Here is a 27,654-nt window from a genome sequence, read left to right as displayed (position 1 = left end):
TGAGACATCAGAGTTCCTCTGTGTTCATACCAGACAGTACAAATCCAAACTGCCAGTGTCCGTACTGATAGCAAGCTTTCTCCAAACAGGAGCATGTGAGCTATTTTTTCTTCGTGTCTGATCACATAAAAAAAGGGAGAAAATCCTGATTGTCAAACTAAGCTGTGTATTAGTCGTATACTGTGCTGATACTCCAGTCCCAAGGCAGAGCATCCCACCAGCCTTGCACTGAGTGTCATTTCATAGAATGGTTTGGGTTTGGGTCAAAACTCATCTAATTCTACCCCCCTGCTATAGGCAGGGACACCTTCCACTATCCAGGTTGCTCCAGGCCCCTTCCAGCCTGGTCTTGAACATTTCCAGGGATGGGGCAGCCACAGCTGCTCTGGGCACCCTGTGCCAGGGGCTCACTGCCCTCACAGGGAGGAATTTACTCCGAAGTATCTGATCTAAATCTATCTTCTTTGCGTGACCCCTCACTGGAGATAAGGAGGAGAAGGCTCTGAAGGGAGTAAAAAAATCCATGGCATGGTAATCTATTAATAGGATCAGCCACTTCTTTATTAATTTGCTAAATGAGTTAGGACTGTATATTTAGAAATTGTACAGCAGTTAGGCTGATCCTGAGAGCAGGTCCCTGGAGACCTGGAGTGTGCAGAGGTAACATCTGATTTATTGTGAGACCCAGCATGAGCCCAGCTGCAGGGACTGAGTTTGATTTATCTACTTGCACTGCCTTGTCTCCCACAAAGGGTCTGGTAAGGCCAGCAATGCAGGGAACTTGTGGATCTGGGGTGTTACCTGTTCTTCTGCATCTCCTGCTGCATTGTTTTATTGGTTTTTGCTGCTGGTTGTGGGTTTTGGCTTTTTTTAAGTTTTGGGGTTTTTTTGCCAAGTCCCCTATATTGAATTTTGGTTATAAAAAGGGATGCCTTTTTACAAAATCTAAATCAGTATTAAAGGGCAAGAGACTGAAATCATTGCAAGGTTATCCGATGGATTATTGTGCTTCAGGGCAGTTGCCATCCCTTTGCTATCTGCTTTGGTGATCTGTGCTCAGCATCATTACCTGCTGGGATCAGAGGCAGCAACAAGCAGGGATGGGAAATGCACAGCTATGTGAAAGTCTCTTAATGCTGAATTCATCCCAGGAAGTTTTCAAGGCCAGGTTGAACCCAGACCTAGTGGAAGGTGTTCCTGCCTGTGGCAGGGGGTTTGGAACAAGATGATCTTTATTGTTCCTCCCAGCCCAAACCATTCTGTGATTCTATACGAAAAAACCCCAAAGTGGTTTTGCTGCTTGCATCCATTGCTAATGACCCCTGGAAAACCTGTTTGTGGCATGCTGGCAACCAAGCACTGTTTTGTGTTTGTATTCCCTCTGTGTTGTTGTGTTTTAACTCTGAACAATGAAGTTCCCAATGCTCTGTGTTCGTTATGAATGAAATCTGATTTATCACTAGTGCTCTGCTCATCCATGGACCCATGACTCATTGTTAATCAGGAGATATAAACTCGCTCTTATGCCTTGGCATCCTTCTGTAAGAGCAGAAAAGGGCTTTGTGCAAACCAGTTGTTAAATGGCATCAGGTTCACACAGGTGTTGGTACAACACGCTGCAGCTACAGGGGAGTGAAGCAGTATGACAGCAGGTACTGAACTCGATTTGATTTTGATTTTCACCCCTCCTAATCCAGGTAGAAATATTTATCATACTCTGGGGTGCTCAGTCGTCTGTAGATGCAGATTTACTTTAGCTATATGTCTGGTGAAAGGCAATCCTGAAGCAAACATACTACATTGATTTCCACATAGTGATTAGGCACTTCAGATACACAACAGAAGGACCTTTGATTCTGTACTCAATTGAACAACATTAAAAAGTAGGAAATAGGTGCTAAAAGTGAACCTTGACAAATAAAACTGTTGTATTGCACTAATGAAATGCTATTTAAAGCAGTACATGAAGAAGCTTTTTAGAAGGAATGGAAAATCCGAAACAGTTTTTTTCCTTCAAAGCAGATGATTTATGCTCTGATAAAATTAGATTTTTAGTTAAAGGAATTTGCAGTCATTAAATGGTGCCCATGAAATAAGTCTCATTTATAACCATCTGCTTTATGGCTTCTGCAGAAAAGTATTCCTCAGGCAATGCATTCAAGAACTTTGGTGTCATTTTTATCAAAATAGTTTGGTTCTCTACTGGTAACACTATTAAAATCTTTGAAACCTCTATGTGATTTTTTTTTTTTTTTTAAGTTGAGATCAGTATCATCTTCAAGAAAAGTCTACCTGGAGTTGCTATCTTTTTGTACTGTACTTCAAGCCCTGCTGTGGCTGCCAGGCATTCTTCCATTTTTTTGTCTACCCTCCTGAAATTTTGAGCATTCTCAGTGTCTTTGGAGGTTTCTCCAGGGAAGGGATGTTTTGGGGACACACCAAGTGCTGCTGTTTTCCCAGGAACAAGAAGTGATGGCTTGCTGCTTGACCTGGTGTTCTCCCACTGCAGTTCCAACAAGCTTTCCTTCTGAACCCAGCATCTGTTTTTTTGGATATTTATATTCATCAGAGCTTACAATTATAAAGGGAACAGAATAAAAGAAGGGAAACTTTGAAGACCATCCTTTGTCTTTCATGATGTCTGTGCAGACATGGAAATAACGAAAGGGCATTTTATAAAAGTGAGATGAGACTTGGATGTTTGTTTAATAGAGCCTTGATAGTCTATTTCCTTTTGATCAATATAATAGTTGTAATTAGTTTTAGTATTTCTAAGCTTTTGAACTGCAGAGGATTCAAACAGCTTGTTACTCTGAGGGACTCTGGGGAACTTTAAAAGTATTCTTCCCTTTTGCATATATTGCATGTACACAGGCCTAATGATAGTAGCTGTAGCTGAGCTTTTTTATCCCATGCCCCACCTCTCAACTAATATTTTGAAAAGCTCAGAGAGGTCCCTGGAGTATAACTGCCTGCACAGCTCAGAGCTCTGCTACATAAAGAGGATAAATGCTTTGAAGTCTGTATTAATCCTGAATGCCATTTTATATATTGCTCAAGATCACTGAGGTGGTATCCTACAGGCAATAATGACAGTATTTTTATAAGCAAACACCTTTTTTTTTTTTTTTTATGATCCCCTTCAGCTGACTTGAAGGGTGCCAAGGAGACCATTTCTGGTATTCTGATCCTTCTCTGATGTGGTGGAAGCTTTGTTTTGAGGAAGGCAGCTTTGGTTGTGTGAAGGAAGGAGAAGCAGCATCTGCTGCCTGCACGGGTGATGACAAAGGGCAGTACAAACTGTCACCGTGTTTGGGCAGGACATGGGTGATGTGAGGTGGCTCCTGGGCTGCAGGAGACCTCAGCTGTGGCTCTATCCTGCCCTGGGACATTCTGGGAGGGGGCAGGGGGCAGAAGGAGGCATTTCTGTAGGCAGTCAATGGGTCATACAGCACTGCAGTGTGCAGTGCCCAGAGCCTTCTCTTCTCCAGGCTGAACACCCTCACCTCTCTCTGCCTGTCTCCACAACAGGGGTACTCCAGATGGTCTTTACAATTCCACTTGTTCTAATACTGGCTGCAAGAAGTAACTCAATGATAGAAATTTGGGCATATTTGTAATTAACCCACAAATTGTGTTACTGTGTGGAATTAAATATTTATTCCTCTGAAGTCTCACCATTAGTATAAGCAGATAGTGTTGCCTGGGAATGCAATACCTTTTGAAACAGTGTTGTTTTAAAGCAATTTTCTATATTAGAGATGGTTGTGATGATTTGCAAAAAAGTGATATTCAAAAATATGTAGGTGTGCATGGATTGAAATGAGCACTTGGCTTTCAGCATGAGTAGTCCAGTGGCTTTGAAATTATTCAGATATTTGAAGAAGTCTCTGCTAAAAATATTTGTAATGGTTCCTCCTTCCTCAACCCCAAATCTTTGGTGTAGTAATAATAGCCTTTCTAACTGCTCCCTTTTAACACAAATAGAGGGGAAAAATCCATTTTCAAGACAAATGTTGTGCTTTACAATGTAATTTATCACACTATGATGAGTCATTTTAGGTGTTATATTTATCCATTAAATATCTGTGGACAAACTGAAATGTGTGCTTGTATTTGCTCCTCAGTTATTGTATTGAGCTTCATAGATGCTTCCTTGGGTCAGTGACTAATGTTTTTGGGGGGGTTGTTCATCCTGCCTTTGAAAAATTCTTGCATTTAATAAAAAACACCACAAAAAATTCTCTTTTTCCTTATAGGACTCCAGAAGGTTTGAAGTTACAAGACAAAAAGGTAGGAAAACTGGTTTTCTTTCAGTGTGTGTGTTGGTGTTGAGTATTCTTGCAGTAACTTTTTAAAACAAGCATGAGTTCACACACTTGAAAGGTTGTGGTGCTGTGCGTTTTCCAACAGTCTGTGCCTGGTGCTTGTCTGACAGTTCTTAGTGTTGCAAATTGTAGAATTTTTTTTTCCAATGAAAAGCTGCTCTTTTAGCACAGAATTGCATGATGGTGTTGGGTGTACATGGCAAAGTTTGGGTGCTGGCAGGACATTTAAATGGCTTTAAGCTGAAGGAAGATAATTTAGATCAGATATTAGGGAGAAATTCCTCCCTGTGAGGGTGGTGGGACCCTGGCACAGGGTGCCCAGAGCAGCTGTGGCTGCCCCATCCCTGGCAGTGTTCAAGCCCAGATTGGAGGGGGCTTGGAGCACCCTGAGATTGTGGAAGGCATGGCAGGACATTGGAACTGGATGAATTTAAAGATCTTTACCAACCCAAAACATTCTGCGATAAACTCAAAACCTGGAGAATTTCAGGGAGAAAGAAGTACAGACAAGGCTTTCCATGCCTTGGCACACCACAGCTCCACCCAAAGGGGCATTGGTGCCCTGAGCTCTGCTCCTGGGAACTCTGCTGCCTCAGAAACTAATTTGCTTCTGCCAGGAGTGGCTCTTTGATGGCTCCTGGCAGCTGGGGGGAGAATTGGCCATCAAAGAGCTCATTCTGGTTATCATTAATTTTGATTTTGTTCAGCAGATGTTTTCTGGATCAGGTAGTTGCTTTCCTCATCTGTCTTGGTAGAATGTGAAGCAGATAGCACTCTCCTGTTCAATGGATTAATGCATTCCCTGTTCCCTTCCAGCAGCTTGAATTGTTTCAGGCATCCCATATGTTGGGGAGAGGTTGTAACTACCAAAGTTTTATGCATAAGCAAAGAAGGTCAGGTCCAAGGGTAACTTGTCATTTGGGCAAGTAATCTCCTTTTTTTGTGTGTGTGTTTGTGTTTTTGTGTTTTTTTTTTTTTTTTCTTCTGTGAGGCTGAGGCAGCAGAGAGGCCTGAATTAATCAAAAATCCAGCTGTTACTAAAGGTGAAATCTAATTAGATGCCCACTGTCCGTATATGTTTGATCAAACTTCTGCCACTCTTAATGAAGAAATCCAGTTCTGTTGTACTTCCCTCAGTCTCAAACTGAGGAGGGCTCTTGGGTGGGTCAAGGCTGCTTTGGGATGCAGGAAGGCCTCTTGGTGTTGTGGCTGTGGATGCGTTTCAGTCACGCTCTGGCTGTAGTTTGTGGTGCAGTTCATTATAGGCACAGAGCCTGAACCCAGTCTTGTGGATGTACCTCCTGTCCTTTTTCAGATATGAGTTCTATTTCCAAAACTTCACAGTGAAAGTAACCAACACGTATGAGAGCTTAAAGACAGCAATTCTTGAAATTTGATTGAGTTTACAGATCTTGTGCTTGGAGAATGTTACTTCAGAGCAATAACTGAATTTGGAGGTCAGTGCCTGAAGACACCAAATTTCCAGGCTAAGTGAGGCTAATTTCTCATTGCTTTCAGAGGATGGGTAAGACTTAACTTTTATTTTGCAGAGTAAAACCATAATATATTTTCAGAAGCGAATTCAATGTAATGTACTTCTGTTAGAAGCTTCTTAGACCCATGAAGGGGATGTAAAGGGGATGGCAAGTGAGGAAGTTAAGATGTATAGATAAATTTGGCTTATGCCCAGCAAGGCAATATGTGGATTATCAAGTCTGTGAAGAACTGCAAACTCCTCAGAAGTCAAGAAAATGCTAACATGGTAAATGCCTCTTGATAACAAAAGCCTGTGGATTTGCAGAGCTACCTGGGGATTTTCAGCAATGTTTAAGTATCTTCCTCTCTGGAGTTATTCCTCAATAGTGCCTATAAAATAATTCAGCTAAAGTCTCTTTCAGAAACCTGTTCAGTATTAAAATGTGCACAGAGCAGATATCCTTTGGTGTCAGGAAAAAAAATAACAGGAGGGTCAGAATGTTTATTATGCACACAAAAGGGTTTCTTCTAGATCTTGCGATCTGGTATGAGGTGATTTTGATGAGGCCTTTTTCCTCCTAAAAATGGTAATTTTTGCAGATAATGGTTTTTATCTGAGGAAATGAGATGGTTGGAAGAGACTGGGAGTTGGAGGTTTATCCCTGTTCTGTTCCCTTGGTAGAAATTTTGGCTTTCTCTTAAAAAACTGAAAAACTAAAAAATAGCTCATAGAAATACCTACAAATGTGAGAGCTCAGCAGACTTACTCTGTATCTGCTTTTATTATCCCAAGCTTATGGATGATCCAAGATGATTTAAAAGAAGAGCTTTTGGTGAAAGAGGGGCAATCCTGGTTTAGACTTTTCAGAATTTTTCTTTATATTGGGACGAAAGGTTTGAATCCTTTAGATTTAAAGCAGACACTTTTCTTTCAAAGGGAACAAAGCCTTGATTGTTGTTGAGCATGAAAACACTTTAGTCTTTTTTAGTTGTGGATGAGTGTAGTTAAACTGTGAGGTTTTGTTTTCCAAAGTGTCAGGATTACATATGCTGGAAAAATTTTGAACCTGGTCCAAAGCCCATTACAGTCAATGAATGGTTTTCCTTTGACTTTCGTGGCATCAGATCAGCAGTAATTACATGATCTTTTAATTGCTGTGGTATGGAGGAGAGATGCTTCCCTGACTGCAGCTGGCAGCCACCTCTCAGTGATATTTGAGACTGGTTTTCTTCTCAACTGAAATGGAAATGGCTGCAGAACTGTTTTGTTCCTGGGAGGTCTAACTGGTGTGCAAATATTACCCTTTTTGGCTAAAAATAATTTTTTTAATCAAAAAAACCCGTCAATCTGGGATTTGATAAGAAGATGCAGGAATATTTTTCTAAATTCACTTGAAATTTGGCTCTGAGTTGGTCACACATTTGACCCACTGTGGTATCTATCCATATTTTGCCCATGCAGTGGTAACCAGAATATGGGTAGGGTGCCAGCTTTTGTGTTGTACTTTGAAAACAAACTAACAAACTCCCAACCAGCCAAAAACCCTCTAAACACAAGATCAAGAAACCCCAGCATGTGATAAACAAGGGTAGGATTTGAATGCCATCACTCTATATTGCTCTGTTGAACTAAAATCATAGGGCAAGTTTGGGCACGTTGTTATTTTTTCACTATCTGAATCTTTTATCTTTTCTCATTTTTGTGTTAATTTTTCATAATTTTTCCTGCCCTTAGTGCCGAGGAAAGGGGAAAGGAGGCAAAAGGGGAATAACCTGCACACTCCTTGCTGCTGTCCAGGGCGGTGTAACACTGCAGGAGAGCAGATGGGGAAGAGCAGAACAGGAGCTGGGAAAAGCAGCAGTTTGTGCAGATCATGCGGACACAGCAGGAATTTAGTAAAAAGGACAAAGAGAATAGTGAAAAGGATGAAGTGTCAGAATGGTTGGGGTTGGAAGGAGCCTCAAAGCCCATCCCATTCCACCCCCTGCCACGGGCAGGGACGCCTTCTGCTATCCCTGCCTGCTCCAAGCCCTGTCCAGCCTGGCCTTGGACACTTCCAGGCATGGGGCAGCCACAGCTTCTCTGGGCAGCAAGTGCCAGTGTCTCCCCACCTTCACAGGGGAGAATTTCTTCCTAAAATCTACATAGTCCTATGAGGAGTGCCTGTGCAGGAATCTCTGAGACTGAAGGGTGTGTGTTAGATTGCAAGAAACAGGACCAAGCTTGTAGAGAGCACCTGCAGACATTGGGCTGGACAGTGGCAGGGTTTAATTTTAAAGATTGGTGACTTTTCCCTGTGAATTAAGTGTACGTGAATTCCTAATACACCTGTTGCTGTGAATTACACCATACAACTTATACATGTAAAAGCCACATACTTTTTTGCCTATCAAAATCCCTATGTCTGGCAGAACAGAGCCTCCAGTGGTTTCCCCAATTATTTTAATGGCAAGGACACAGGAACTAATTCTGCATGGAGCTAACAAATGTTCCCATTTCAGTTGGCACTGTGGGGCTGAGGGATGCTGAGTACTAGAACAAATTGTCTGCTGAGTACAGCTATGCCCAAGCATATGTATAGTCACATTAAGCATAAAGAGCCAGGTCTTCAGTAGATAGAAATAAGCAAAGCACTGCTGAATTAATGGACCACCTTTGCATTTTACCAGCTGAGAATCTAACCCAAGCACTTAAAACTTTTAATTTGTTTTTATGTTGTTCACAATCATCCGTTCAACAAATTAGTGTCAAAAGATGCTTTTGAAACCATTCAGCCAAGAAATGTTCAAGCAAATTGCTTCTGCTGTGACCATATAATCTTATTAAATGAGATGCAACTCTAGATTTATTCAGACAGATGACATCACACTGCCATAAAGATACAAACTTTAAATATCTGACTTGAATTAAAACTTCTTTGAATTGACGCTTCTCTGAAGTTTTCACAAGCTCTGTGTTGTGACTGTCCTAATTGTATATATTTATTACAGGTACACAATCCTCATTGTCACACTGTGATTCCTAGTCACAATGTGGAGCAATAGAATGTAGTACACCCTGAGCCTTCTCAAGTCACCAGAGTTTTATTGAAAAATCTCTGCATCAATTAGCATGGTAGAGGATCCAGCCAACAGCTTAAGAAATATTTCATTATTCTCCACTTGACATCAATTTTTATGTCCTACGTGAAAAACTGACTCATGGTTATAAAATAGTAAAGCCCTTCAGAAATTCTATTTACTTTGTCCTTTATTTTCGCCCACTTCAAATGCTTGCCTCTCCATGGAAGATGACAGGCACTCCAAAATTGGCAGGAATGATAAGTTGCTCTCCTGAAATCCTTCAGGAGCACAAAGTGGTCAGCTGTAATTACTTTTGTAGTAAATCACCTATTAATTTCCCATTATGTTGTTTTTTTCCTATTACTGGAATCCAAAAAAATCTGTGTTTTTTCCCTATGACTTGGTCAAAACCCACCAAAAATCAGTAGCTGTGCCTATGTTGCTCTTTAGAAAAAGCTGTACCCCCAGGGTCTTGGTTGTCTGTCTCTCCCTGTTACATCCAGATGATATAGTATGAAAGTAAATATTCATATGTATATGTTCTGCACACAGTTGGGTGTTCAGAAACACACTCACTGTATTTCAGGACATTCCTCCAAAGTCTGAAGGACAACTTTTACATTAAAACAGTCATCCTGTTTTGTTGAATCACAAGATGGAATATTTTCCATTATTTTTTTACTGGTTTTAACAATTACTCAGTCTTTACTTCAAAGTTTTTTGTCTTTGCCCATCTCAGCTGCTTTATTTTCATGGGAAGTTTTATTATCTCTGGCTTTGCCATTCACTGACAACATATGCTTTGAAATCTGTTACTCAGGGAAGGTTGTTTGGGTCAAGATATTAGTCTAATGTTTAGAGCCTGTGTTTCCAAGGTTATGAAACCACAGTTTCTCAGCTTTTTTTGTACTTCATCCCACTTGAACAGCCTAGCCCTAGTCAGGAAGGGGCAAAGCTATTTGCTCCCACACACCTCTTAGCTGTGGTGTTTAATTACAACTTAGCATATTTTGTGCTCTAAAGTGACAGGAATTAAATAGGGAGTAAAACCATGTGGAGGGGGGAGAATCTCAAATAATCAACACATTATCCAGTGCTGGGCACAGTAGTAAATTAAACAGGAATGTGAATGCTCCTGGACAGTGTTACTATTGTTTTCGCATTGCACATGTGTCTGGGAGGAGGAGCAGAGAATTGCAGCTTAGCCAAGGGAGTTTCTGAGCAGCTCCTGAACCAAACAGGGCTGGTCCTGGTGGTCACATTAGGCTGACAAATTTGACTGTTCACAGAGGTGGAATACTTCTGAAAATGTGAATGCAGCCGTGGCTTAGCCCAGCTTTGCCATAAGAATAGCAAACCCCTTGCGTGCCCAGCTCTCTGACTGGTGGAAACAGTGGTTTTGCAGAGTTAAAGTTCCTGTAAATTGATCTATCAGTTTCTGTAGTTGAGTACTTTGGGGCAGGAGGAAGAATGAATTCTCGTCATGGCAGAATGGGCATGACTGTTTAGTAAGTAAATATAATAGAGTGTGGCTTTGCTAGAGCAGCAGATTGATGGACCTGAAGGAGCTGAAGTGAAAACTTCTTGAGTGGCAGGAAATGGGGAAACTGTTTCCCAGCAGCAGGTCGGATCAAGGAGATTGTGGACAGGCTTAGGAAGTGGAGAACTTCAGTTCCCAGTGTGGGAAGAGAGAGAAGATGGAGATGAGCCAGAGATCTATGAGACCTTGTGAGGATTTACAGGGAGATACAAAATAACATATATATGTATTCCATACTGCTATACATCATAAATAAATATCCCCAGTGCGGAGTGCTGGAGTTGGATGTGCCTGAAGGCATCTCTCTTTTTCCATCTGAAATCAGAACAAACTCTGCTGATTTGGCAGCTGAAAAAGGTGTTTGTGCAGTTGGCTTCTGTCAGCCCTCGACTTCACAAACTTCTCTACTCTTTCCATCTAAACTGGGAAGTCTTTTGGAAGATGCTGCTTTGTCCTACAAACCTTGTTTTGGCTGCATCTTCAGCCTCTCCAAAGCACTTTTCTCCAGCTGACCTGGAGCTGTAAAGCAGGACTAGTTTGCACTGGTCTTCTAAGATTACCTGTCTTTAAGAATAAGAGGACATATTTTCAGACAAATGGGCTTTTCTTAAGTATCATTAGCAGCAGCAGCCAGGTTGAAGTACACAGTGAGGTTTAAAGTCATGTTGGATTTGATTTTTGTTGTTGTTGTTGTTTTCAGTGGTGCATTGTTCTTTCTATGAAATTCTACTTTTTGTGTCCACCCACATAACTCTGGTGAAATGCTATTGTTACAGAGAACATTGCATAATGTGGAAGCCCCTCTCACATGGAGCAGAAGTGGGATGTACATAATTGTACATGATACTGAAAGTTGCAAATGCACTGTAAATCCAGAATTTTCACCAGCTATAACATAAACTAATTTGTAAGGGTTGAGTAAAAAACTGGCAGTAGATGTTTCTGGTAATGGCAATATAATGTAATAAGCAAGCACTATCCAACAAATCAGTTTATCCAGCATGTCTTAGCTATTAGAAAAATGAGTAAACTCGGACTTTCAGAAAAAAGGCCCAAAGTCAGATTTTTGAGTCATGGTTTTTGAACATGCTGCTAGTCTGCTTAATATATGTAAGAGCATGGTGCATTTTCAATTTCAGACTTAATAGGTTTCAACATGCCATTTCTTCCCGGACTGAGCTTTAACTGTAAGGCAGAGCAATTAGGTTAATATTACTGGAGCTTCAGCTCACTGCTCAAATATGAGCTAAAAATAAGAGAGGAATAACCCTCTTCGTGCTCTCTTAGTTCAGGTACTTACTCCCAGGTGGTCATGGCCTCGGTGGAAGGTGGAGGTGCTGAGCCTGTCACTGGGTTAGCCCAGCTGGGAGGGTGGTTTATGGCAGGGGAGGCTCTAGGGGAGCTCTGGTGGCCTCTCCTGGGGCTGACATGGGCAGTGGCTGGGCCAGCAGCGATCCTTGCAGTGCTTAACTGGGGGGCTGTTACATTCCTGCACCATATCCTGCTCTAGCCAAACCCAGCAGAATCATAGAATCCCAGAATGGTTTGGGTTGGAAGGGAGTTGAAAGGTTATCTCATTACACCCCCTGCCATGGGCAGAGACACTTCAACCACGCCAGGTTGCTTCAAGCCATGTTCAAGCTGGTCTTGAACATTTCCAGTGATGGGGCAGCCGCAGCTTCTCTGGACAACCTGGGTGCCAGGGCCTCACCACCTTCACTTTTTTCCTAATAGGATGTGAAAAATGAGCTGTTCAGGTGTTTGGGGCCACAGCCATGTCCCTGGCTGCTGTTGTAGCAAGTACTCTGCTTAAGTCAGTGGTTTTCAGGGGGCACTGCCTTGTGTGTAAATGGTTCTTTTGGACTTTACATTTCTAAGCAAGATTTCATTGCAGTAATTAGAATGTGTCAGTATATTTTCAATAAGAACTTAGGAACCTGTGAAATGATCCAGTTTTTCATGATGCTTGGGAAAGAAAAATCTGCTCTGTGTAAGGTAATGTAATTACTTTTCTAAAGGAGTTTTTATTATGCATCTAACTGCACATTTACTGTACTTGATAGACCCAAATAAAACCAGAACAGAACGAATAAGCCATTTTGGTCCATTGGGTAAATAAAAGAGGTAAAGCATTTACAGAAATGTATTTAGTCAGCAGAGCTGATTGGCCATTCCACAACTGCTCCAAGGTCTCAGTAATCCAAGTTTAATAGACTTCCATAAATATCTCCTTGTTTGTCATGATACAGGAGTTATTTATCCATGCCATGCTGCTTGCTTGTGTTTGATGAGAACTATTAGACTATTGGGCAGGTTTGTTGTTCTGCACGTAGCATAATGGGCACTGTGTGTTTATGAAGCGACATGAGAGTGATCCTCCTATTTTTGTCCCCATCTCCTCCTCATTATTATCCTTGCCTCTCCCTCACAGGTGGTATGTCTTTTTGTCATTCTTTTTACTCTCAGTTTTAGTGAGGTTAAGATGTGTCTTCTTTCTACTGAACTTCTAAATTCTGTCTGATAAAGTGTCTCCAATGATGTGACAGTCATTAGGGCTGAATATCAGCCCAGATGCTTCTTCTAATTGAGTGTAAAACTATTCTACACATTTCAGGTATCATGAAACTCATCCAGTAACATGTTTTACCAGGATGAAACTAGCATATGTGGAAAGTGATTCTGGACCTGTAGACTTCAAAGCCGGTTCCTTCCAAAGACATAAGTTGGATTTTGGCTTTTACATTTGTTTAGCACAGGGAACCATATCTGTTATTAATCTATCTGTTCCTGGGGTTTGTGTGCACAATAGTTGTTGCAAAGGCTGAAATCTATCTTGCACAGCCAGTAGATAATAGCATCAAATTATGCTCTTGCTTGGAAAATAAAAAATACAAGAAAAAAAGTGTTATGTTTTCCATCTGCAGATTTGGAAATTTTTCATAATGTCACTTCTTACAAGATTTCAATTTAGTTTCTCATTGCAACTGCGAAGTAGGTGACAGTGGCATGCAGTGCCCCTGCTTCTAGTTGTTTTGCTTTTCCCGTTGAAATTCTATGATGTAAATTGCCTATAACAGGATCTTTTTTCTTTACTTTTCATATCTGAATACTTTAAAGAATATTTTTTCTCTCAGTTACTGAATTAGGGTTTTTTATTATCCTGGTTTTTATTTCCTCTTTACCCATAATTGTTTTTCAAAAATTACTAGTTTTCCCTAGATTATATAACAGCCATATTTAGGTTTGAACTCCTATTGCCTGTTAAATACAGAACTTCATCAGCTGCTTTTAACAGAATCAACATTGTGGCAGCCCTTATTCCCTGGGAAATAGAATCAGTGAAGCCAGAAATTGGAAGCAGCCCTATGCAGCTTCTCTGCTGTTATCAGCACGTCCAACTCTGTTGGCACCAGAGTCAGTGAGGGCTGATCCAGTGCCAGAGACATTTTTATGGGAAAACACCACTTTTGGAAAGAGAGGGTGGCTGTGGTTCGAGCAGATGTCCCAGCCTGTGAGGTGCCTGTGTGTGCACTCCAAGATGCTGATGGGATTTCCCTCAGCAGGAGTTGGGATCCAGGCTACATCTGAACGCTGTGCAATGATGAAATAAATAACTGTGTGACCCACAGAAAATCTGATAAATGAGGAAGTTCAATCTCCTAACTCTGGCATAATACTTTAAGCAGTGACCCTCGGCAGCAGACAGCATGAGACCCTGAGTGGGTCTGTCAGAGAGGGGCTCATGGTCTCACTGCTCAGGGTTAGTGTGCCTGTTCCTGATGCTGATTTTGGAATGAGTGGCTGGAGTCATAGGAAAGTTGGAGAGAACTAAAAGTTGTACATGCTTGTAAAACCAAGCTGGGTTTTGCCATCATGATGATGAGCTGGCCAGGCAGGGCTGCAGTGTGTGTGCTGGATAAAGGACTGTAACAGCTTCTAGTGGGCTGGGGGTCTCAAAACCAGTAAGGAGCAACTCTTTACTGTAAGGCAGAGCACATGGATTAAGTCAAAGCCCTTACCAGTACATTAAATTATCCAGAAAGCCCTGACAGCTCCTCAGTACTACAAGGTGTCCCAATTAGAACTAAGTCTTCACATAAAGGTAGCAGTAAAGGAGCAGAGACGACTCTTTTCCTTTTGGATATATAATAAATGCTTCCTGCATGTCATCCAGGTTTGCATTTGGATGGCGCCTGTAAGCATATTCCAAACAGGTCAGCTGGATTAGAGAGAGTGCTAAGTGATCATTTTAGGTGAGTCACAGAGTCTATATTATCACTGGATCATCCTAACATGTCCTGGGAAGCGTGGAGGTGCTGAAGTAATTGGGTTCTGAGTGAACTTCAAAATGATTTCTTGATTGACTGAGAGAGAATGCTGAGAATGACTCTTTCACCCTTTTAATGTTCACCCAATATAAATAACATCACCAGGACAAGTCCTGCCTGATCTGTGTGCTGGGCATTGCAATCCCCTCCTCAAAGGAAGCGTGTTCATCAGACCTTGTTTGTCACATCTGGGCTGTGTTCCCTCTGATTAAATGATCCCATCACCATTCACACATCTTTAACTGAGCACCTCCTAGTATTCTAAAACAGAAATAATAATTGCAGCCCTCTCTCTTTCCTTTCACCCCTCTGCCTTTCCAGCAGACAGAAGCTCTAATGTGATTATTTCTCAGGATGCTGTTTGTTCATTGGAGGGTAAGAGGCTTTTCTTGTCATGAGAACGGTGCTGCTGGCCCTGCTGAACACCTCTGCACAACACATGGATCTCTCTCTGTTAGGGAAACCTGTGGGATTAGTTTCAGTTTCAAATGTCACAGCAATTAGTATTTGGAATTACATAACTGAAACATGTTTTATTGTACTCATTTAACAACAGTAATGATGTTGAAAATCATTAAAAGTATCCAACTTATCTTCCTTTATATCCATGAGCTAATTTTGACTCATTCTCTACCCAGTGGAGTTTCCATTCCACTTTCCTGATTTCGCAGCAATAATTTTCAGACTTTCCTTGAACCAAACCTGTTGTTCATTCTTTCAGTGTGTTCCCGGGGGACGAGAGGATTTCTGTCAAAACAGCAGAACAATTCCTTTCAGGAAGCTAAGGGGAGCAGGGAGGAGCGGGGAGGGGGCGCGTGGCTGGGTGCGTGCGTGCCCCTGTTGCTGATGTGCTGATCAGCACACGGCTGGTGTGAGCAGGGCTCTCCAGGGACAGCCAGCTCCAGCGGGAGAGCCATTAATATCCAGCCGTTCTGGCAGTGGGAGCTAAGCACAGTGCACTTATTTAATTTAGACATTAAATCTCTTTCTTAGCACAAACAAACACTCCTTTGCTGGCTTAAAATTCTCCTCGGCTGCTGTGCGGATGGAGCGTTTGTCTGCAAGCGTGTACTTTTGCAAAGGGCTTGGAGGGGGATGTGGTCACAGACATATGGAATTGTTAAGGCTGGGAAAAGCCTCTAGAATCATCGAATCCAGGCATTAACCTGGCACTGCCATGTTCCTGGGAGCTCTCCCAAGCTCTGAGCTTGACCCATGCTGGCTGGTAACTTCTGGAGTGAGGGGTCTGCATGTCCTTGGTGGCTCCAAGGGCTTTAGGTCATTAAGTATTTAGAGGTGGTTGGTCAGAACTGCTCTGTTGGGTTTGAAGTTGAATTAAACAGGCATAAAGTCAACCCCAAACTAGATGCTTTTAGCTCACTTGCAAAATCCCATGTCCCATGTGTGAACAGGCACCCTCTAGCATTATTTATAGGCAAAATGTATTTGAGCAAGAACAAAATGAGTTAATAATTATTAAAACTGGGATTAAATACAACAAAGTTTTTAGGGGGGGTTTTGGGTTTTTTATTTCTGGTAAGACAGGATGAGTTCAGATTTTGCTGGTTCATGAACAGAGATGAAGCTAAGCATTGTCTAGATGTTCAGTGAAACAAATTCCTCAGTACTTGATGCAACACATACTGCAGTAAAATAACACTTTTTCCCCACAAATACCACCTATGTTAGTATTTCTCTTTTACTGGAAAAATTGCTGGTACTACCCCTGTTTCCTAGAGGCAATGCCATATGACAAAAAGAAGGTCAGAGGTTTCTAGGAACAAATGCATGAGCTACAGGCAAAGTTTTCTAGAGCCAAAAGGGTTGGGTTTTGTTTAACAAGATTCATTTAGTCCTTGAGAGAACACACAAACTTTCCTTTTTAAGGTCAGATAAAAATATGTTTCCTGTGCTGCTAATTTATCAGGCACTAGAATATGAAGGTCATGGTTTTTAGGGAGAAGAAGTATCTTTTACTAGGCCAGCTGAGAGAGAAGAAGTGTGGGAAGCTGTTGAGCAAAGGAACTGTTCATGAGATCTAGAATGTTAATGGCAACTGTCAGATAGTGAATTCACTCCCTTTATACTTAAACAGAATTTTCTGGTTTTAAGGTTAGTGTAAACACAGTCTTTTTACTTGCTATTGGAATCTAATGATGTGTGTTTGCCAGTTATTAAGGTGAAAATGGCTTTTAGGTCTCCTGTTCTTACTTTCTTTGGGGTTTGTGGCTTTCTTGTTTTGTATTTGTTTGTTTGTTTGTTGTTTTCTTGTCTTTCCTTTTTGAAGGAAAAAATAAAGATAACTTTGAAGAGTGTGTCCTGTGATGCCAGCTGACTGTAGGACTTAGATAAGAGTGTGATTTGGCAGCAAAAGCTTTGGAGTGGGGTCTGAGTCTTCATATTCCCTTTTTCCTTTCTTTTCTTCCTAGCTTACAATTTATATTTGATATTTTGGAATTTTCTTGGTGGTGGTGGCCTGGATGGGGTGACCCTGCTGTGAGTCTCCCCTACAGTCCTGCTTTGAGTTCATTCTGTCCTCTTGAGAGTGGGGCCAAGGTTTCCATCTAAGTAGAGGTGTGCCATAGGGAGTGCTGCTTCTCTTCATGCTGTCATATGAAATGGTTTAGATTGTATGTTAGGAAAAATTTCTTCACTGAAAGGGTTGTCAAGCACTGGCACAGGCTGGTCAGGGCAGTGGTGGAGCCCACATTCTCAAGGAGAGATTTAAAAGGCATGTGGATGTGGCACTTGGGGACATGGTTAGTGATGGGTTTGGCAGTGCTGGGTCAGTGGTTGGACTCAGTGATCTTAGAGATGTTTTCCAACCAAAACATTTCTCTGTTTCTATGCTTCATGTGTGGATGGCAGCAAGGGGGTTGCAGCTGAATGCCCAGTGTATGGCACAATCTCTGCATTAGCTGTCTGGGATGTTCTTTTGCCCAGAGCTAGACCTTATTTGGGAGCTAGGTTGTTAGAAATTAAAATTCATGGAGCAGATACTGAGATCAGATGACGTTTGTTGGGGTGTGATGCTGCATTCCCAATCCCAGCTCTCTGCCTGTGGGTGCAGCCGGGCTGGCCAGGCTGCCAGCTGGCACTGAGAGCTGAGGGGCTTAGCTGCAATTCTCTACTTCTTGCACTGACACCTCAGTCAGGCTTTAACAGGAATTAAGTCTGATAGAAGTTAAAAAATAATGATCACTTCTTCAGTGATGCATTTTTCCCCTTGGGATTTCCCTCTTCTTCTCTGATAGGAAAAGACACGTGAAAACAGAGTTCACTGGAGTGCAAACATCACCAGAGCTGGTGTGGTTTCAGAGATAAAATCAGCTGAAAAGTAATTATCATAATATTTAGCCTTCTAATACTATCACAAGTGTCAGTAGCCTCTAAACTGATAGTCATGATGTGCCTTTTTCCTTACAGAGTGTTAGTGAATCCTTTAGGTCTCGCTACCTGACAGTGGCGGTCTGTCATTGTTGCTGATCCAGCTCTATTGACTCTGAGCTCTAAATAATTAAAATTGTGTGCTTATATTGGGAAAAAAGGCAAGAAACTTTCAGTAGCAGAATATCCTGCAACACTGGAATGTAGCTTTTAGCATTTCCTTCATTAATTGCTCTCTCTTAATTTGCAAGAAAGATATGACCCTCTGAGTGAGATGAGTCCCATAGTGAGATATGCAATCCCACAGTAATTTTATAATTACATAATTATTTGTCTGGAAAAGTGGAGGTTTTTGACATGGTGAGAAGAAAGCTCTCCTTTCTAGGTGGGACTAAAGTGGAACATGTTTTTATGTCTTTAGTGTATCACCTGGAGGAGGAAAATGCACAGGAAGGAGCTTCTGCTGCTGTTTCTTGCTGTTGTTTGCATTCTGTTTTTAAGATTAGGAGCACAGCAAAGTGGCTGATCACTGAAGGCCATGAGCCAAGACCCCATCCCTGACATATCAGGTCTTACTAAAGCTTTTGAGGAAGCAAACCAAAACACTGTGAACTAGACTCTCTTGGTGCCTGAGTGGCTCCCCTCTATTCTGGTACTTCCAGTAGCAGAAGCAAAGAAGAAATTTTATAAGAGTGACTAAAAATAGTCCTATTGATTTCTGAAGCTTAGTTAGTCTCAGTGATTTCTCTACACAAACCTCGTTCAGTTGCTATTTTCTGCCTTTGTCGTGATTTCAGTGAGGGAGGTGTAAAGGAAAGGTAATACCAATTGACCTAAATACAAGCTGCAAGGGGAAAAGCAGGCATAGCATTGGGCAGAGCAACAGGGAGATGCTGGGTCCTCTGGGATGCTGCTGCTCCAATGCTTTATCCTGTACCAGCCCTGCTTGTGCTGAGTGTATGGATTTACTGGGTTTGTGTGCATTATTTCAGCAATAGGTTGCTTTACTTTGTCAAGTCAGGGTGTAACTGATAAGCCTGTTGTTTGGTCTTAATGGGTTTGGACACCCTAAGATGTATCTTGACTATCTTGAGTCTAATAACTGAGTGACTTGGATACAGCAATAATTTAACTCCTAATCACACAATTTTGAAAATAACAGGATTCTTTGTATATTTATATTGACTATGTATATGTTCTCAGATGGATTTGAGCATTTTATATTTAATTTTATTGGCTGTTGGGTTTTTACCCTAAAAGTCACTGTGTTATCTTAATCATAGCAAGTAACCTTTCTCATGTGTGAAATGGGGATAACACTGGGTAAACTTAGAAATGTTGCGTGGGGTGGTTGAAGTATTTTGGTCTCTTTAAAATAAAGCTGTGTGCGTGTGTGCCAGCAATGTACTTTGCTTTCTGCCCAGGTTCAGTTGATGACACTTTCTGTACCTGGCTCTGTCACTGATTCACAAAGCTGCTAAAATTACTGATGGGTTGGGGGCCCAACTGTGATAGCTGGGTCAGAGCTTGCCTGGTATTGATGTGTGGGGTATATTCAAACCCCATCAATCAGCAGCATCCCCTGCAGAGTCTGCAGGACATCTTTCTCTTACTGGAGTTGCTGAGACAGGAGGGGTGGGTAGGCTGTCCCTCGGACTGTTGTCCCCCACTGATGGATGTGTAGAAGGAAAGGCATGTGGCAGGACCATGATTTGCCCATTAAAGCCTAGGGTGGGGCCCTCTGTGCTTGGTGAGGACATCATCTGCTGTGCTTCCCTGGCCTCTCATCCAGCAGGGCTTCTTTCTGCAACACAGTTCAGACTAAAGTGTGCCTGATGCTGTCAGATATTAAATATCAAATTATATGGGGACGTGACATCTTTGGGAACCTCAGTGAAATGTCTCTGCTTCTCACTGCGCTTCCTCTGCCTCACGTGCAGGTCGGCAGGGAATGAATTCAAGTCTCTTAAGAGCAAGCTTCAAAACTCTTCTCTGGAAGGAAACTTAATGGTTCAAAGAAAGTTGGTGGGATCACCCGTGAAAACAGCAGCAAAATGAAAAGGCTGCCAGGGACTCTGCTTGCTGCAGGGAGGAAAACTAGGAGGGAGGTGCAGGAAGGTGAGGGAGAACTCAATTTCTACCCTGTAACAATTAGAAAGAGTGAGAGGGAAGCAAGTACTTGGGAAGGCAAAAGCCCCAGGTCTAGTCTGCTTTACCAGCCTAAAACCTGATTGAGTTAGTTATTCATGGAGGTTAGGCAGTGACTTACAGGATACTAGGAGATGGATTTGCTTCCTGCAAAAACTATTTGCCAGGCAGCTGCTGGTGCTTCTGGTACTTTCCAGTGCTTTACCTGTGTGCCTATTTGGAGCCAGTGGTTTTCCTGTTGAAGAACCCAAAAGAATAGCGTTTGAAATCCTTAGATTTGCTCTAAAGGGAAACACAGGGTGTTTTAGCATGGCATGCTATGACAGATACTGGCATCCTTTCAATGCTGAAAGCTTGCTATGTGCTCTGGTGCACGGGGTATTGCTGGCCTCACTTCTGCATGGAAAACTGTCCTTCTGCCCCAGATTTCCCTGGAAGCCATGGCCTCCTTCCCATGACCCTGCAGCATTGCTGTGGGCCAGGTCTGCTTGCTGAGATGCCTTCCCTGCCCTCAGCCCATGCTGCTCACTGCGTGTCTCTGGTGGCAGCAGTGGGAGTTGTGTGCTTGGCTGTGTTTGCAAATTTGGCCTTTAGCTGCTTGCTCTCCCGTTTTGTTGACGGCTGGAGAGATCATACAGAACATACAGAGGGATGTGGCTGTGTGCAGTGAATAACAATGAAATGCCTGGGTTGTGTTGCTGCTTGAGCACGGTTTAAAGAGAACCCTCGTGGAGTTTGTGTTCAGAGCTTCTCTTGAAGCAAGGGCAAGCTTAAAAGGAAAGAAGAAGTGTCCAAATTTCACATCCCAGCCACCACGTCCCAGAGAAGCACCCCTCTGGCTGTTAGACATCACTGTGCCCCTTCCAGAAATCTTCCCTACCTTTAACAAGTAGCACTAAGGATGCTGGAGGTGAATTATCTTTAGAGGAGAGCTCTGCTGTCAGAGTGGGTATGACTGCTCTGTTTAGCTGTGCTGAATTATTTTGGATAGTTATTTCTGTGGTATGACCAGCCTCCAATGACTCTGTAATACACAGCTCTGCAAAACAGCTCCTCAGAGCTGTCTCTGGGGAAGGCAGTGCTTTCCATTGAGAGATGAGATTGCAAGGGCTGCACTTACCTCCCTTAAAAACAAATAAACATTTCAACAGCGTGAGATAACTAAGTGTCATCCTGGTATTTTGTAACTACTTTCATTGAATAGAGCGAGGCTTTGTTAATACTGTAGTACTGGAGCAATACTCTGCAGCTGACATTTCCAAAATCTCTTCAGTTTTATATTTCATTATTTGAACAGATCTTACTCAACCCTAAAGGTTTGGCTTTAGTAAAGGAAAAGCAGATGTGTGTACATGTGATCCAGAGTCATGAAAGAATATGGGTGATATGCACCCTTGCTTTTTTCTTTCAAATAGGAGATTCAGACAGGAAAAAAAAAAGGGTCTTTATTTCATTCATATAGGCCATTTGTGGTCCTCCATTCAGTTAAACCAAGGGACCCCAAATCCTGGGAGGGCAGGAGCCAGGGAGCCTATGCACGCATTTGGTGTAAAGGCAGTAGTGCATGAAGCAGGAAGGCATGGCAGCCACCCACTAGCTCATCCCATTTTCAGTACTGGCTGTGCTGGATTTTGCTCCTGGTTGCTTACCTGTAGGAGGTGAGAGAAGACTGAAGCCTTTACAGATTTGTCCGTGGTCATGGGGAGCACAGAAAAGGGCACCTGGTGGCATCAGCAGGAATAGATCATGAGCACAGTGCTTTATCTAGAGCTAGTGAAGATTTTACCACAAATAACTCATCCTGCTCTGTCCTTCTTATCTCTCCCTCAGCCATGCAAAATGTATTTCACATACACAGTGCCTCCCTGCTTGAGCCAGTTATCTGCCTCTCAACATCTACTTATTCTTCCAAAGTACTCTATTACTGCCTGGATTTGATTTTTATGTATATACAATCACTTTGCTATTGTGCTGCCTGTGTGTGGATGCAAAACTGCCTTAGCTCCCTGCACTCCATCTCACTGCAGTATTGATGTTGCTATACATGGTGGTAAAATTAATGAAATTATGTTCTCTATTTATGAACTAGTTTATTACTTTAATTATTTATTGCTACTGCAGCTAATTTGATTTAGGCAATATTTAGTTCTGTTTCAGTAACTTCATTTTAAAAACAAGCTGCTGGTTTGAATTCATTGGCATTAAGAACCTGTTATTGATTAGTTTGGCCTCAAACTGTGTGATGAGGAGAGTGGCTGTGTGCCATGTTAAGCCTTCAGCCCAGAATGTTAACAGCAAGCTGCACTTATTTTTCTGGGAGTATTTCTTTGGAAAGTGTTTGAAGACTTGCAGGTGTGTAAGGAAAGTCAAAGCCTTTCAACAATTTCTGTGGCTTGAGCTTATCTTTATAATATAAAGAGAATAAAGAATGCAGAACTGAATAACTGCAATACATCTCCCACTTTTGTACCTCCGTCAGAGTGTTCAAATGTGCCCTTTACTACAGATTTTTGTTGGGAATTGGTAATATCACCTGTAGTGGTGACATTCAGTCTGCTCATCTGTGTATCTCTTCAGTTCTGCTCTCCAATTTCAAGAGCTTAATTCAAAACCTATTAAAGTCTAATGTAGGGCTTCCTCTTTCACTTTTTCATGCTGTAGCTCCAATGATTTCCTGGCTTTTCTCTGTGTCGCCACTTTCTGCTGACTCTTCATGACTTAAAGATGAAGAGGTGAAATGACTTCTGCCATCTCCAGTTACCCATGATAAAGCTCAAGGGCTACACTTGAGAGTGGAAAACAAAGGTCTTGTTTGTAAATTAGAGTTCAAGGTCGGTTTGGAGATTGTTCTTGAAGGGTAATCCTGCTTTCCCATTCACCCCATAGTGACTGTCTGTATTTGGTGACCTGTCCTGCTGTGACCCCACAAGGCTATGTCCAGCGGTCAGGAAATTATCTTGAAGACTTTAATGCCAGTTCTTTTGCTCTACAGTAGTTTCTCTGATCACAGTCGTTCTCTTTGGAAATTAAGGAAGCCAACATGATCCAAAGGTCTGGGGATCTTTTCAGGTGGTCAGCCACAGCTTTGGGTTTGCTTACAGCCCACTTGAACATGTGCCAGTTCAGCTCTCTCCTGTGACCAAGCCGAGGGGGTGCTGCTGCCCAGCCAGTGGAGGCTGGGGCTCTGCTCCACTCCATGGTTCTTACATTGGCTCTGGAAAGATGCAGTTTCAGGTCTTTGCCTCAAATGTCACATGTGCTTCCCAACAGATATCAAATGTTGTGGGTCCTCATGGGTTTCTTCTCTTCTAGAGATACATGTCATCATTTTTTCTGTTCTTGAGCTCTTCTGTGGAAAAGGAAAGGGCTGAGGGAAGCTTTTCTGTAACCTCCTTACGCTGATGAGTATCTATCATGGTTTCACACTGATAACATATTTAGGAATTATCAGAAAAAACACATTAAACACACAATCATGACTTAGAACAACAAAAACAACTAAACTAAACAGAAGAAAAAAGTTCCCCACACCAGATCCAACAATAATCCCAGCACAGAAAAAAAGACAAATTACACAGAAATACACCCTTGGACCCTTCACTGTAATTATGGTACAATTTTCCTGCTATAATTCTACTTAATATGGTTCCATGCTTGTTTTGCCCATTGTTTCTCCCAATTAATATCCTTATCTCAAAGTCCTCATGATGGCCTGCAATTCTCCACCCAAAAGAGAATTGTTGTGGTTTGACACTGGCCAAACTCCAGGCACCCATGAAAGCTGCTCACTCACCCTCCCCTGCCACAGCTAGGCTGAGGAGAGGAAAAAAAAATTAACAAAGGGTTTATGAGTTGAGATAAGGACTGGGAGAAAACACGCTAAGGGGAAAGCAGGCTCAACTCAAAAGTACAAAGTGAATTTATTGCTATCAGAATCAGTGGAGGATAATGAGAAGTAAAATAAGCCTTTAAAAACACTGTGTGTGGATCCCTGCATCCCCCATGGATCCCCAGGGGCTGCAAGGGCACAGCTGCTTCCCCCTGGTCTCACCAGGGCTGCAGAGGAATCTCGGGTCTGGCACCAGGAGCACCTCCTGCCCTTCCCTCTCCACCAACCTCTGTGTTGCCTTGTTCCCTCACATGTTCTCACCTCCTCCTCTTCTCTGACTAGAAGAAAAATTGTGTGTGTGTCTCACTTAATTTTGATTTTCTTCTCAAATACATTATCACGCAGGAGTAACAACCTCTCTCATGGCCCAGTTTTGGCCAGCAGCATCCTCAGAGCCGTCAGGGATTGGCTCTGCTGGACATGGTGGGAGCTTCCAGCAGCTTCTCACAGAAGCCATCCCTGCTACCAAAAACCAGTCTGTGCAAAACCAGCACAGTATCCTTTACTTATTCTGTACACCAGTGTGTTGTTTACAGCATATGCAGTGATATTAAACAGCTGCTGCATCTCAAGGCAGAGGTAACTGCAGCAGTCCTGGAGTGCCAGGGTAAGCTCACATCAAATCCCCGTGGATGAAGGGCTCTATTAAAAATGTACAGTCATTATCACTAATCTTGAAAGTGGACCAATGCATTTAACATATATGATTATAAACTTTGAAGCAAGATGATTTCATCTGGTGGAGCATCTGGGAATTGTTTTTTCATTATCAGGTTTTAGAGAGTGAAAAATCTTCCCGCTCTCTCAGAGGATTTTGTGGGATTAGTTGCTGCTGTTTGCTGTGCGTATTCCTGCAAATGTTTGTATAATTATGTGCATCTCTAGCTCACTCTGCATCCTACTTGGGGGGTTTTGAAAGGCATGCCCCAGTGATGTGCTGGGATGGTTCCCTTCAGATGGCAGGGAAAATAAGGAGAAGCTTTTCCCATGATCAGTTTGAAAAATGATCTGACAATATGTGCAGAAGTTTACTGATGTGGCAAAGTACTTTCTTGTGCAATCAGTTTGGGAATAACCATACTGACTCAGAAAAATCACCTGATAAAGTGATTTATATGAATGATATTTTCAGTATGAAATGCAATAGCAGCTACGCACTGACACTTCTACTGAAGGGTTTTGGATTCCCTTCTAAACCCCTGACAGCAGGTCCCACTCTCCAGCCAGCAGCTCTGACTGCACATTTGCAGAGGTCTTTGGTCCTGGTGATTGAAAATTTTGCATATGAAGAAAGTGCTTTCTCAGTTGGATTTTAAGAGATGTAGTACAGCCAGTCAAAATTCACTATGAGAATGTGTTTTTATCTGATAAGGACAGCTTATCCCAGATGGATTTTCAAGCTATAAGGCTATTTGTTATTGTGACCAAAACTGATCTTAGACTTTTCTGTTAGAATAAAACCCAATAAAGGCAAAACCAAGGCATTTAAATTTAAAATGAGTGAAGACTTCATTCATTTCATCAATTTAGCTGCCTGGTTGTTGCTCCTTTTTTTCAGAAACTTTACTAGAAAGGAGATGCCGAAGAGGAGACAAAGAGGTAAATAGTGTGAGAATGGGAAGGGAAAGGGTACTTGGAGATGGTGCAATTTCTACACTTGGCTGGGATATCAAGTTGGTGTGTTGAAGAGATAACAGCTTTTTGGGAGTGTGGGACCAGGCAAGTGTAAAAGTGGTGGAAATGTCTTGTAATGGAAAATGTTCAAATTCCTACCAGGGAAAGGACCATGGTAGGCTTATAATTTTTTTCCAAAAATAATCTACTTCTGGCCAGCCAAGCATGTCTAAATTTGATCAGTGCATAAGGCTCTTAAATCACATCCTTTCATAGGATGTTTTAAGAGTATTACAAGTCTTTCTTGAGATGTTGCTTTCCTGCTTCCAGACGTAAGAGGGGAGATACTGATGGGGGAGCAGGCAAAGCAAGGTTGCTTGGGAATAAGGATACTCCAGAGAGTCTCAAAGAATAAAAGTTCAATGGAAGGTTTCTCCCTGCTCTTCTTGCATACAAACAGTACAGTACAAGCAGAAAGAGTGACAGAGAAAAGAGAAACTTGTAAATAATTTGAGCAATACTAGCATATAATAGAATTTGAGCATATGACCTCTCGTAACTTCTTGTCCACATTTGAAAGACACCTTAAGGGTTTACTGCAAGGTCTCAGCCAGTCTCAGGCCTTGGTGTCTTAAATCTTAATGATCTTTCCACAAAGAAGATTGTGAGTAAAATGGAGTGTTTTTGCAGACTTTTAAAACTTAATTTTTTTTACAAAGGTAAACTTTAATTAATAGAATCAATTGACACCTGCAGCTGAACTGGCTAATACATTCTCTTTCCTCATATGTTTAACCTCTACTAATTGATACTATTGTGCAGTCTGCTATAGCATCCCTAACTTTTTTCAGCCATGTGGAAGCCAGGGTTTCTTTTGTAAGAACTCAAAGTTTGGACTTAATGATCTTGGAGGTCTTTTCCAACATAAATGATTCTGGGATTTAATTGTAACATCAATTCCAAATCCCAAATCTACACTTTTCCTTGGAGATTAGAGTGCTTAAGATGCATTTCTTACTTTTCAATGGGGCAGTGTAATTACCAAAACTGATTCCACTGAGCACGTCTCTGTGGCTCCACATGGAGTCATTCATTCCTCTAGAAAAACCATTTCAAATCTTGTCAAAGTCAGAAACTTAGGAGCATGTACAATATATGAAGCAATTCAATGATTTAAAACAGAGGCGCTTCTGTTATGTCTCTCACTTTACTTTTAAAGCAATTCCATCAAGAGGATTTGAAATCAATGACTTTAAACTCCTCTGTGCATCCACGTCTCAAGGAAGGACTGGGGATGTTGCTGAAAATTTAAATAATGACTTTGGAAACCAATAGCAGCATGAAATGAGTACATCTGTCAGTCACTGCAGTCCCTGTGTGTGGCAGGAAAGTAGGCTTTAAAATACACCAGGTGAGACAGTGCCCCTGGTGACATTGCACACCAAGTTGTACTCCTCTTGATAAAGGTAATTTTTAAAGGGTTTTTTTTTTCTGTTAGCACAAAACAGGTGATTAAAGCCAGGTGAAGTTTTGTGATTGTACAGTCGCTTGGATATAACTTTAAAACATGATGGTTAATAAAAAAGATCAGAAGTAAAAGGGGATGTTAATTTTACTTGGTCTGTAATATTGCAGCAGTTATGTTCAATCATTTGAGAGACAGAAGGCTGTAAAATACATCCTGTAATGAGGTTACAGTAAAACCAAACATCATCATCAATAAAAAAAATCTCACTATTTATTTACTGATCTCTAAATAAAATATGATTGGAGTAAATATGATGGGAGACATTTAATTAAACTGAATTGAAGGAGTGTTGTAAACATCACATTGCAGTGAAAACAGAAAATTAATATGTTGGCAGACCACACAGTTAAAGA

At 41.8% G+C, this 27,654-nt stretch overlaps 1 protein-coding gene across 6 annotated transcripts in view; it reads left to right on the top strand.

Moving 5' to 3' along the window:
• FSTL4 (follistatin like 4) overlaps positions 1–27,654 on the top strand; it is a 350,321-nt gene that overhangs the window by 155,208 nt on the left and 167,459 nt on the right. For all 6 annotated transcript variants that reach the window (XM_072935370.1, XM_072935369.1, XM_030283620.4 and 3 more), the window contains exon 3: positions 4,260–4,293. In XM_072935370.1, the coding sequence (XP_072791471.1) occupies positions 4,260–4,293 (34 nt within the window). The remainder of the gene's footprint in view (positions 1–4,259; positions 4,294–27,654) is intronic.

Source organism: Taeniopygia guttata, chromosome 13 (assembly GCF_048771995.1).
Source record: "Taeniopygia guttata chromosome 13, bTaeGut7.mat, whole genome shotgun sequence".
NCBI classification, from domain to species: Eukaryota; Metazoa; Chordata; class Aves; order Passeriformes; family Estrildidae; genus Taeniopygia; species Taeniopygia guttata.
This window is presented reverse-complemented; position numbering and strand designations above follow the sequence as displayed.